The 12,553-nt window shown below is 48.2% G+C and overlaps 1 protein-coding gene across 2 annotated transcripts in view; it reads right to left on the bottom strand.

The window, feature by feature from the left end:
• Positions 1–3,659: 3,659 nt before the first annotated feature.
• The window catches only part of AOAH (acyloxyacyl hydrolase), a 127,889-nt gene continuing 118,995 nt past the window's right edge, over positions 3,660–12,553 (bottom strand). For both annotated transcript variants that reach the window (XM_089776546.1, XM_089776547.1), the window contains exons 22-23: positions 4,489–4,745; positions 3,660–3,986 (exon numbers count right to left, since the gene is read on the bottom strand). In XM_089776546.1, the coding sequence (XP_089632672.1) occupies positions 4,617–4,745 (129 nt within the window). In that variant the 3' untranslated portion in view covers positions 3,660–3,986; positions 4,489–4,616. The remainder of the gene's footprint in view (positions 3,987–4,488; positions 4,746–12,553) is intronic.

Genomic DNA, 12,553 nt, shown 5'->3' with positions numbered 1-12,553 from the left:
AAATTGTTACTGCTACACGATTACTAAAACAGCTGATATTTAACATCCCTATGCCATACAGAGTAGAATGAGTCTGGCTCACCTCTTACTAGCATTAAATAGGTATTGGCATTAAAGGCTACGTCTACACTTGCGCAAGAAGCTGCCAGAACTCTTTTGCGGAAGAGTTGTTTTGCAAAAACTCTCCCAGAAGAGAACGTCTACACTGGCATGTGCCTTTGCGCAAGAGATGTGCTTTTGCGCAAGAACATCCATGCCAGTGTAGACGCTTTCTTGCGCAAGAAAGCTCTGATGCCCATTTTAACCATAAGGCTTTCTTACGCAAGAAATTCACGTTGCCTGTCTACACTGGCCTCTTGCGCAAGAACAGTTGTGCAAAAGGGCTTATTCCTGAGCGGGAGCGTCAGAGTTCTGGCACAAGAAGCACTGATTTCATACATTAGAACATCAGTTTACTTGCGCAAGTACACGCGGCCAGTGTAGACAGGCAGCAAGTTTTTGCGCAAGAGCACCCGCTTTTGCGGAAGATCGCACCATTGTAGACACAGCCTTAGTGTTTAGCCTTTTAATGCATGCAGCCACTTACAAGCATTTGATAACATCTCTAGCCCAACGATAAGATACTACTTAAGTGTTTGCTTTGTAAATCACCAGCCTGGACAGAGACCTGAATGAATGTGAAATGCTGCCTTCTAACCAGAAGGTGGTAGGTCATGGCCAGCAGGAACTGTACTTTGCTGCACCTTGCCTCTAGACAAACTAGCCTCGGACAAAAGAGTTCCTGCTTGCTTGCCTCCTGCGTTGGTACATTTTTATGAATAGAAAAAGAACATGAGAGTAAAACTCAGTTTCCCATTCTGGTCTGGGGGCAATGGTACTATGCCGCCAGAAGCAGATTAAGGTTTCAAGGGACCCAAGGCCAGAGCAAGCGGCTGGGAGAGCCCTCCCTGTGCCATCAGTTTACGGCACCACCGCAATTCTGCCCCCCCATTGTGCCTCTTCTGCAGCCTTTGCTCCTCTTCCACTCATGCTCCTGCCCTGTTCACAAGCCCCCATCCTCCTCCAAAGACTAGATAAACGTTGGTCATGGCAGGGAGCCAGCACTTCTGCGGTGTCTGGGCTGCAGTTTGAATGCTGGGGCTTTTTCCGTCCTGTTCATTACATCTGCTTGGGAGCAGAGTAAGCATTTTGGGGGGGAGGGGCGGGCTCCCCCAGTTGTCCAGGGCCCCTAGGCATGGGCCCTATCAATCCAGTCGTTAATCCACCACTGCACGTATTTCTTCTAGAGCCTGCCTGCCCTGAGGGAAGGCAAAGCAGCTCCCTGTGACTGAGGAAGAAGTGATCAGCCATACAGCAGAGGCCCCTGTTACCTAAATGGGTCCTGCGGGAACCTAGCCTGGCAGGCCATGCGCTGGTGCCAGCCTGGCTGATCACACCTCTTTTGACTGGGGCTAGCACAATCCATGAATGTGCTGCCTGTCGGACACAGTCACCTCACAGGGCATGGGAGAATGGGTCTGTGGAAGTGTTAAAGGGGGTGGGATGCTGGGCAGGGTGCTGTTTTGGACACTGTGCAATTGGGTCTTGGGGGATGGTACTGGGCATAGGGAGTTAAGGGGTTACTGGGCAGAGATGGTTGGTGTGGTGCATGGCACAGGCCTGCCCCTGAGAAAAAGAGGCCTGGTAGCCCTGCAGAGCTGGATGGGCCAGTGTGTGTCTAGCACAGGTCGCCACCTGTAGCCCACAAAGGTAAATAGGTTGATGAACCTCAGGTGTATGTTTACCTGCTTTAATCTTGTACATAACTATTTCCCTCGCCTTGTTAATAATTTGTGAGCAGTTAATTCAGAGTGTGGGGATACGTTTAAGATGAACTTGACCTGTGGTAAGCGACTGGTGCTTCGGGACTGGGAGTAACATGAATATTGTGATTTTTTTTTTTATGTATGGGACTAAAGGCAGGCTTGCCTAGGTGATTAAGGAGCTCTGACTCCTGCATTAGTCTGTTTAGTGCCTGAGGCACTTACTTACCCAGTTGTTACAGCTCTCCCCAGCCTATCATCTAAAATACTGAGCAGCCTCACCTCACACTGGCTTCAGCCGTACTGTCTACTAGTTGAATGGCAGCTTCCTCATTAGGGCTGTTTTATGTGGTGTGAAACTTTGTAACTGCTTTTGTTTAAAAAAACCAGGTGCTGGCAAGCAAATAAATGTTGCAATGACATCACTATGCCAATGGAGCCTGTAGCCAGCCAGACACGGGGGTGAGGGTTGGGGGGGGGGGGGGCTCCTGGCCCTCCCGGCCCTCCCATTGGAATGTAACTGGCTGGACATGCTCCCCCCCCCCCGCATTTCTCCCGCTCAGCTACAGCTTGAATAGTTCCTTTTAAGCAAATGCGGTTTAGACAGTTCCTGCTAGTTGAGCAAATGTGGCTTAAATAGTTCCTGTTGGAAAGTCCTCATAATGTTAAGTAATTGTTAAACCCACATTGCCTTAATAGGATTAATTGTATTTATGCTTATGAATATGTAATTTGTCAATGTATGCATGAAAAAGCGTGACTAAGAAACCAATCATAAGACAACACACTCAGTGGTTCTCCAATGTGGTGCCTGCGGGCGCCCACCGGGGCATTTACGTGCACCCGCCAAGTGCTCGGGGCCAGCCCTGCCCTGGGCGCATAGCGGATGGGTGGCCCCGCCCCCGGTTGCGTGGCGCATGGGGAGCACTGGCCCCAGGTGTGCAGCGAATGGGCGGCCCTATGCCTGGGCGTGTGGCTATGGGGGGGCGCTGGCCCCAGGCGCACGGCAAAGTGGCAGCCCCGCCCCTGGACGCACGGCACATGGGGTTGTCGTCCCTGGGCATGCAGCGCATGCTTGCCCCATCCCCAGGCGCATGAGCAGTCCCGCCCCCATGCACCCGGCACGTGTGCGGCCCTGCCCCCGTGCGCCCGGCAGCTCCAAAAGGTTGGGGACCACTGCAACACAGCATATATTCCCTTTTATGAATAAGGAAAACTCCTGCAGCATACTTAAATTAATGTGACGTGCTGCCAGGTGTGGCTTTTATTCTCTTGGAAAGATGTAACAGCACACCAAGCTCAGGACCGGACTGGAAGCAGTAGAGTCCTCCCATGGATCCGAAGAGATTCCAGGGACTCTGTCACCTCACAGCTGATTTCCGGGGAAGCTGGCTCTCAGCCAGTCTCGGCCACCTGTGAAATCAAAACTAACTTTCGCTGCCTGCAGCCTGCTTCCAAAATGTCAGTATGAATGTGATGTAAGTGTGAGTATTGCTGCACCATTAAGAATCTATACTAATAAACAAGCCTTGTTGCTGCTCTAGTTCACCTTTTGCCTGTTTTTTTTCCCCCCTTGGCTGGTCCAAGGAAAGGTAACAGACCCAGCCCTCCATCGCTTTTGCCTAACATCCTAAACTGAGTAGACCCCTTCTTAACTTCAAGAACTTCCTCATTTTGTGAGAGTTCATGACTGCCAATGACCACATACAAATGGTATAAATAGTATATGCAAACTCTTGAAATTATGCATTTGGAAAAAAAGATTGAAGGGTTGTTATGGTGAACTCTGCTTATGATCAATAGGTGTGTGTGGTGGGGAAGGGGTGAAACACCTCTGCCCAATCAGACAAATCAAAATTCTGTTTCATACTCATCCATGGCACATTTTTAATAAGCAAATAGCTGTTTAATAATAATTCCACAGCAACCATTCTGTACAATTTATGGCAACATCAAGTCTTTCATACACAGGGGAACAAACAGAGGAAAGCTGAGTTGGGCTTCTTCCATTTACTGAGAAAGCCCTGTTGTAGATTTGCAAACTGATGTGGTTAAATAGCCTTATCCAAACATCCATTTGATTCATTTTCATGGCTCTATACATAACCAAAGCTAAAGCCTGGGTTATTCATGTTTGAGACTCTGCAGCCGAGATATAACACTTTCTGGAAAGAAGGCTGTTACCTCATGGCTACGTCTACACTGGCCCCTTTTCCGGAAGGGGCATGTAAATTTCACCAGTCGTCGTAGGGAAATCCGCGTGGGATTTAAATATCCCCCGCGGCATTTAAATAAAAATGTCCGCCGCTTTTTTCCGGCTTTTAAAAAAGCCGGAAAAGAGCGTCTACACTGGCCCCGATCCTCCGGAAAAAGTGCCCTTTTCCGGAGGGTCTTATTCCTACTTCAAAGAAAAACTTTTGCGCAAAAGGGCCAGTGTAGACAGCAGAGATTTGTTTTCTGCAAAAAAGCCCCAATCGCGAAAATGGAGATCAGGGCTTTTTTGTGGAAAAGCGCGTCTAGATTGGCTACAGACGCTTTTCCGCAAAAAGTGCTTTTGCGGAAAAGCGTCCTCCCAATCTAGACGCGCTTTTCCAAAAATGCTTTTAACGGAAAACTTTTCTGTTAAAAGCATTTCCGGAAAATCATGCCAGTCTAGACGTAACCTTTCTGGAAAGAAGTCTGTAACCTCCTCTGTACAGTTACTGGCTCTCTTTCCTGCTAAAAAGGGGCAAAGAGGCTTTCTTTCCTTTTTTTTCTAACTTATAAGTCATTAGTAAGTATAAGCAGTTCTGCATGGCTCAGGCTATGTTGATCTCAGTGTCCTCCTTGATCTTTGAAAACATCTTCAATCTGCTTATTGAACGGATTCTCCTTTCCAAGCACGTGCGGCCATTCTCTTAGCACCTTCTGCCAGATAACGCTTGCCCCAAGGGCTGCTGAAATCTGCAAACAAACAGGTCACACAAATACTGTCAGTTTCTTAGTGTTATTTGTATTACTATCGTGCCACGGCTCACTCAGCAGGATGTCATTGCACAAGGTGCTGTACGTGTGCAGAATGGAAAGTCCCTGCCCCAAAGCGCATTCCCTTTGGTGGGCAGAATCCTGCTTTCCTTACACCTGAGGATCCGTTCCATTCAGACAATGAGCAGGTGCCACATTTTCTTTCTGAGGCAATAAAGCAAAGCTGGAATAGAACATGAGGAGGCGGTGCTGCTGAGGAAGGCTCATTCAGACCAACTTCTAGGCAGAGCAAGTGTTCCTGGCGTGAGAGCTCAGATGCCGTTAACTTGGGGAAAGTGACTGTTCTTGTAATTGGAAGCAAGCTGGCAGCATATTTAGCTCTACACTTTTTTTTTCCAGGTTCTTCTCTACTTAGACTAACATCAGGCCACTCATCAGGGAAAGAAACTGGTCTAAGCTGCTTGTACACGTAGACAGCTCTATGCAGCGGCAACTCAAAATCCATTTCAAGATGTGCTTTCAGATTATTGAGGTCTGAAAAAATGGGCAAATAGGCTGTGGTCATAGGACCCGGAGGGACCTCACTACGTTAACTAGCCCACTCTTCAGCGCCCCTGGCAGCATATTTTATTGCAATCTACAGCCTTGTGTGGTTGCTGTATTCTCAAGGAGCTGCTATTTAAAAGAGACAAACTGGGCCTAATTTACAGAGGTAGGGAGCACTCTCTGAGCTATCAAAAGCACTACATGATTTAACACACACTCTGTGGAAAGTCAAAGGAATTTGTGTGCCTGAGTGCAAATCCCCCTTCACTCCAAAAAGTCAATGGGAGCTGCAGGTGTTCAGCACCTCTGAAAATGAGGCCCATTAAGGTCTAGTTTCAAATCCAACCTTCAAGCTCTAGCTCACCAGTGGTGCTGGTTGATTGACAATCCCTTTGAAGACAGCATTGATTAGTTAGGTAGGTCTTAATTAGTTGCTTCATTAGAGAGCTGTTACTCTCATCTTACAGGGTCCTTAAGTGCAAGAGGGTTATCGATGCCCAGTACAACTTCAGTGAAAAAAACCCCCACAACTCTGTCAGCCTGACTTTTCTGTGACAGTAATAGAGATGTAGCGGAAACAAAAAACAGGACTACACAGCAGTTTAAAGACTAACCATATGGTTTATTAGGTGATGAGCTTTCATGCTGAGGAAGTGGGTCTGGCCCATGAAAGCTCATCACCTAATAAACCATCTGGTTAGTCTTTAAAATGCTGCATAGTCCTGTCTTCTGTGTCAAGTTTTCAGATGCAGGTGATGCTTTTATAAACTGTAATTTCTGACCTACAATTCTCCCTTCATTTTGCTTATATAGTTGCCTACTTTCATCTCAGAATACTCACTGTCACATTGATTATAGTTACAGAAACTAAAATAGAACTAACAAAGCAGTTGTATTAAAGATGCTGGTGAGCTGACAGAACCCAATTGCTAGTCCAACAAAGATGTTTCAGACTAGGCTCAAAACTCTTTTTGGAGGTTTTAAAAGAATTTTTATAATTCTGTGCACATGAAAGGTACTTTAATGACAGCCCAGAAGCCTGAAGTCCCTTTCTTCACAGAACAGGTGACTGAAGGCTAACATGAGCGTCTTAATGTTGCTTTGCCTGGTGACTGGGAAAAGCTGTACAATTTATGAATTTGGTGTGAGGCTGAACTCTGTGTGCATATTTTTCCCAAACTGAAAATTTCACTTTAACTGCAATGATTAGTTGCCTTTTCTGTTGCCTCTTTATCTCCCCATTGCACTGAAATTCTGACAGTACAGGGTTGACAAGAGAGTCATTAGCCTAGGCTGGTCCTCTATTCTACCACAGCCATTCTGGGTAACAGGTTGGCTCCCACTGAGGACACTGGTTTATCAGGGAAAAGGACACTTGACAGCTGATCACAAACTCCCAGCAGGTGCCAAGGCTGCTCCTTAAGCCCTTTAAGATATATAAAGAGACATGGGAAGTTTGGGCAGGAGAGGAGAAGGAGCTAGAACTAGTGAGGTCAAAGGAGACAAGCTGGGGGAAGAAAGCTCAGTTTATCAGAGCACACATGGTGGCACCCCTGACTCCAGTGCAATGAATGGTGTGGGAGAATGAGGAGACTGAGGCAAGACAATGAGGGTAGGTCTTTGTATCTTTCAGTGCTTTGTGCTATTAAAAATGGGGAGTCCTGTGGTACCTTAGACTAACAGATTTATTAGGACATAAGCTTGCGTAGGTAAAACCCACTTCATCAGATTATGCCCTAATACATGTTTGTCTCTAAGGTATCACAGGACTCCTCTGTTTTTGCAGATACGATCAAAAAAGGCTACCCTTCTGCGACTTGCACTATTAAAGAGCAAGCAATAGCGTGTGATACACGCACCACATAAAGACTTTGCACACAATTCTACCTTATCTCGTACCCCGGGAGCAGGTAAAACCAGAAGGTTCACAATGGCAGGTAGCATTGGGGGAAAGGCTGTGTTTAAAGCGGTTGACGTGGGTAGTTGTCTTAAATTAGGCATCGGCCTTAGGGTCTAAGCTCCCAGCAGCGTTTATCAGCTAGAGTTATACCCCACGAGCATGCCTGGGGCAGTAACTGGACTTTGTTCTGTTGATTCAGGAAGCTTAAAACACATGAATCCAATGTCTGAGTCCTCTCACAGCAGTCTGGGGAGTGGCCAATATGCAGCACTCAACTGATCTGACATCTCGGTACCAATAAGTTTCACCTCTGACCAAAAGGCCATTTTGGGGATGAGAATGTCTGGCACTGGGTCATTCCTAGCTTTCTGCAAAGCTAACAAAAGTACCAGTTCTAGCAGGGGATTGTGGACATTTGTTTGTACCAAAATGGGGCAAGATCACCAACTGCATTTTGCTGTTTCAATGAGGCTATGCCCTGATTTCAGTAGGGCTATACCAATTTACACCAGTGGGCATCTGGTCCTGCGTTCTTATTTAATTCTTTTTTATTGAGCTGCTCCAAGCTGGGGCAAAGTACATTTTCTCTGTAATTTTAATACATAACTTGTTCACGTGTCATTTCAGCTTTGTCTTTCTGGTATAAATGCATTTTGTCATGACTTAAGGGAGAGACTAATCACCCTAAAGCTGTGCTTTCCTGCCTGTACATAATCATTAAGAATCCTCTAGAGTATCTCATACAGGTTCTGATTGTGACTTAGGGCTTAGCTTTTTTTTTTGTAGGTTCATGACCCAAATAACTGTTTTGTTCTTTTTAGCTGCCTGTTGAAATGCATGGTTGTGTCATATGTACAAAGTAATCAGCTGCTTTTAAAACAAGCATTGACCTTAAAGCCATGTAGGCCTTGCAGGCGGGGCAGGAGAGATGGGGGGTGGGGCTGGCAGGCGGGGTCAGTGTAGCTAGCCTGGGAAGATGGGGGGAGGGGCAGTGTGGCTGGCTGGAGGAGATGGGGGAGTGTGTGTGGGGGCAGCAAGGTTGGCCGCGGAGATTGGGAGGAGAACTGGGCGGCAGGAAGCAGGGGTGGCTGGGAGGGTGTTGGGGACAGCAGTGCTGGCTGGGAAAGGTCAGGGAAAGCAGGCAGGGGGAGCAAATCGTCGGGTGGGGAGCGGGACTGACCCCGGCACATGCTGATCCTGGGACACTGTCAGTCCCACGCATGGTCCTGGCGAAGTGCAAGTGAGTCTGGCTGCGGCTCCACAACACGCTCAGGGGATGGGAGCATCCACCCCAAGGCATCAGACTCAACCAGGAATCACCATTCGGCCCCACACAGCTTGCTCTGGGGAGCTACATTTCCTGGGCAGGTGGGATGTTGAACCTGGAGAATAAATGTGGCTTCTGGTGCCTCCGTGTGCGGGTCCTGCTCAGAGCATTGGGGCTCTGGTTACTACGGTCTCATGTGTCTCTTGGAGACCTTCTGCCTGGCCCTGGGCCAGCAGCTGGAGCAGTTCCACAGACTCCAGCCCCGCAAACTGGAAGGCAGAAGGTTGGGAAGGGGAAAAATAGGAAGGAAGGAGCTTGTGCTGAGGGGAGGGGGCAGGACAGGAGAAGAAAGGGGAAGGCACCAAGGGACAGGGTCCAAGAGAGACAAATGCCAAGGGCTCATGCAGACAATGAGGAAAAGGGCAGGAGGGGAGGTGTCAGTGGGAGGGAGACAGGGTGATTCTGGGAGAGGAGAGGGTAAGGGCATTGGGGGCTAGAGGAGGGAGGGAGAGGTGCTGGGAGAAGGCGTGAAAGAAGGGGTGGGTATGATGAAGGTGAGGATGGAGCAAGTCATGTGTGAGGGCACAGGGGCATGAGAGGAACGGGCAGAGGCTGGTGAGGGGGTGGACATTAGGGAAAAAGAGGGCAAAGGGGGCAGAGGCAGTGAGGGAAGGGGGAGGCATCAAGCAGGTGCAGGTGCCAGGGGATTCTGGGAGTGAAGCAGAAGAGCAGACACCTGCAGGGGAGGGACCAGCACCAGAAGAGAGAGGCAGGGCAGGTGTGTAGAGGGAGGTGTTAGGAGAGGGGATGAGGAGGTGGTAGCTCACATGATCAGAGTGGGGCTACTGGAGGAGTGGGCACAGGGCGGAGAGACGGGCTGGTGGAGGGGGGCAGGTCTCAGGAAGGCTGAAGACAGTGAGAAGGGCAGGAGTCAGGACAGCAGAGGAGGATGATGGGGGCTAATTTGGCTACGACAAATCAGGAAAGAGATCTTGGAGTTATCGTGGACAGTTCTCTGAAAACGTCCACACAGTGTGCAGTGGCGGTCAAAAAGGCAAATAGGATGTTAAGAATCATTAAGAAAGGGATAGAAAATAAGACACAGAATATCTTACTGCCCCTGTATAAAACTATGGTATGCCCACATCTTGAGTACTGTGTACAGATGTGGTCGCCTCACCTCAAAAAATATATTTTGGCCATGGAAAGGGTTCAGAGAAGGGCAACTAAAATGATTAGGGGTTTGGAACAGGTCCCATATAAGGAGAGGCTAAAGCGACTGGGACTTTTCAGTTTAGAAAAGAGGAGACTGAGGGGGGGATATGATAGAGGTCTATAAAATCATGAATGGTGTGGAGAGGGTGAATAAAGCAAAGTTATTCATTAGTTCCCATAATAAAGAACTAGAGGACACCAAATAAAATTAATGGGTAGCAGGCTTAAAACTAATAAGCGAACGTTCTTCTTCATATAGCGCATAGTCAACCTGTGGAGCTCCTTGCTAGAGGAGCTAGGACTATAACAGAGTTTAAAGAGAAGCTAGATAAATTCATGGTGGTTAGGTCCATAAAAGGCTATTAGCTAAGGGATAGAAATGGTGTCCCTGGCCTCTAGATGGATGGCACAAGACATATCGCTTGATCAGTGTCTTTGGTCCACCCCCTCTGGGGCACCTGGCGCTGGCCACTGTCAGCAGATAGGCAATTGGGCTAGATGGACCTTTGATCTGACCCAGTATGCCATTCTTATGTTCTTACATTGAGGGCAGCAGGCACCAGGGGAGCTGATGGAGCAAGGGGAGGAGACATGGCAGCAGAGGGAAAAGGTAGAGGTTTATAAGATATATATTAATAACTTGGGTACCACAGTGGCACATCTGAACAAGCCACATGAATTCATTCTGCTCATGGGAGGAAACTCTTAGAGTGAACACTTCCCCCAGCCTCTCCGCCCCCAAGTTAATGTCATGCACATTGGGTTAATGCAACTGCAGGATAGTTGCATGAGGCTGGTTTGATGGGGGACAAACTAATCCCTATTGGTAGGAGGATGGTGGGAAAAGTCCTTAGAGGGGGGATCACATGACACCTTTTACTTCTGGTCGTGTGTCCATCTTGTCCTGAGAGTGTTACCTCCAGAGGTGTGGCTAACAGGTGTTAAGGGTGTGGCTAATGGGGGTCAAAGAGTACATTTAAAAAAACTTCTTTGGGTGCACACCCTATTGAAATGTGCTGCGCACGCCTATGTTAGCAATTATTTTTCTTACATTGCTCTTACAAAGACTTGACATAATAGATGGATCCTTAAATGAACCATGTGGGTAGTTGAATTAGGGTATGAATTTCCACACTTGTTTGCTGAAAATGGCCCTTTGATACTGTACTTCAAAGCAGCACCCTGCAACACCCATATTATAACTCCCATAGGTATAATGCTGGGTACAATGCATGCCTTGTGAGTTATCATTTGAAAAGTCTTGATCTGCTCAACCTTAATAGCCTCCTGGAGTGTATGTGCAATCATTGTATGTGAAGTTGGGAAGCATTGCTATGTGTGCTACCAAAACTGCGAGGATGGGAAATGATGCAGCTTCTCAGTTGCAACAAAATAGGTCCCAGACATTGGTCCATCAAGAAGAATCAACTACCCCACAAGATTTCTCAGAGAAGACACGTGCCATGGGAGTGGATAGACTAACCCATGTCATAGCAAGGATCTTTCTAGCCACCGGAAGAAGAATGGCAGTGACATGAAATCATCACTTGGCCTCTACCCCTTACTTCCCTCCCTCAAAATCTCAACACCTGGACCATCTTCTGGAGGACAAGGACTTTGATTTAGGGAGTTTGGTCCTAGGCTGGCAGGGGACAGGTCTGTGTACTGAGGAACTATAACTTGCGTTCTCCATCTGTTAGGCTGAGAGACTGGTTCAAATCTTGCTTAGTCTGTTAGAATTTAAACTGCAGATTTATGTTTATTTCCTAGGTAACCAACTCTGATCTCTGCTATTTATAATCACTCAATATCTTTCTTTCTGTAGTTAATAAATCTGGTTTCTAAAACGTGTATGTTTCTGTGCTAGGGGAATGTCAGTTTAACTTACAGAGGCTGGTGCATATCCACTTGCCTATGACGAAGTCAAACTCATGAGTTAGCACTGTGCCAGGGGGCCCCAAGCAGTGCAGGATGGTGCACTGCTGGGGTGCAAGGCAAAGGCTCTGGGGGGGAATTGGCTGACGCATCTCCTGATGCCTGAGAAATCATTCATGTAACTCAGCTGAGTGTGTCCCTGCCGGTGGCTGGCTGTGTAAATGCAGTGCCTGGCAGAGGCTTGTGGCTTGACATTAACACCACAGGGGTGCGGAGAAGGGAGAGGAGTGGGTTTTCCGGGTTCAGTGGGCCCACAATCCAGGTTATACCCCCAAGGACCCTGCGACACAGGCAGGAGGGCTGCTTAGGGAGCTGGGATCTGTGTGGCAGTGGCTGCATCTGGCTAGGGCTGTAGCTTGCCCCTGCCTCAGCAGTCGCTTCCCCCTTCTCATCTGTCTTCCCTTGGTCTGGCTGCAGCCTCCTTCACTGGCACCAGCCCAATCTCTGCTTGGGCTGGGGAGAGATGGAATCACCATCTCCCCGGGGTTCCATGGACTCATCTCACTCCCCACAACCAGCATCGGGGGTTGTTCTGGCTGATCCTGCTGCTGGGGACTCAGCCAGCTCAGACCCAGTCTGGCCCTGGCACCCCTGAAGCTGGTACATCACCTGCCAATCTGGGCCATGTACACGAGTGTTGGAATGACCCAGATGTGGGAGGGTAGAGGGAGGCTAAGCCCCCACTAGCCCTAGCTACTCGCTAATCTGTGCTAATCACTTGTCTAATGGTTGTGAGGTTGGGGCCTAAGTTGCCTACATTTGAAAACTGGACCCAGGCTGTTTATGGGGGAGGACGGGTTGGCAGGAGGACGGTGACCGTGTGGCTAGGACATCTGGGCATCCCCAGCTATGCCTCAGTCTTATTGTTAGAGCTGGTTGAAACACTTCCACTGATTTGTGCTAGATGCTGTACAAAGACATGAT

The sequence above is a fragment of the Pelodiscus sinensis genome, chromosome 2 (assembly GCF_052426305.1).
Source record: "Pelodiscus sinensis isolate ZL-2025 chromosome 2, ASM5242630v1, whole genome shotgun sequence".
NCBI lineage: Eukaryota > Metazoa > Chordata > Testudines > Trionychidae > Pelodiscus > Pelodiscus sinensis.
Note: the sequence above shows the minus strand (reverse complement) of the source record. Positions and strands in the feature narration are given on the sequence as shown.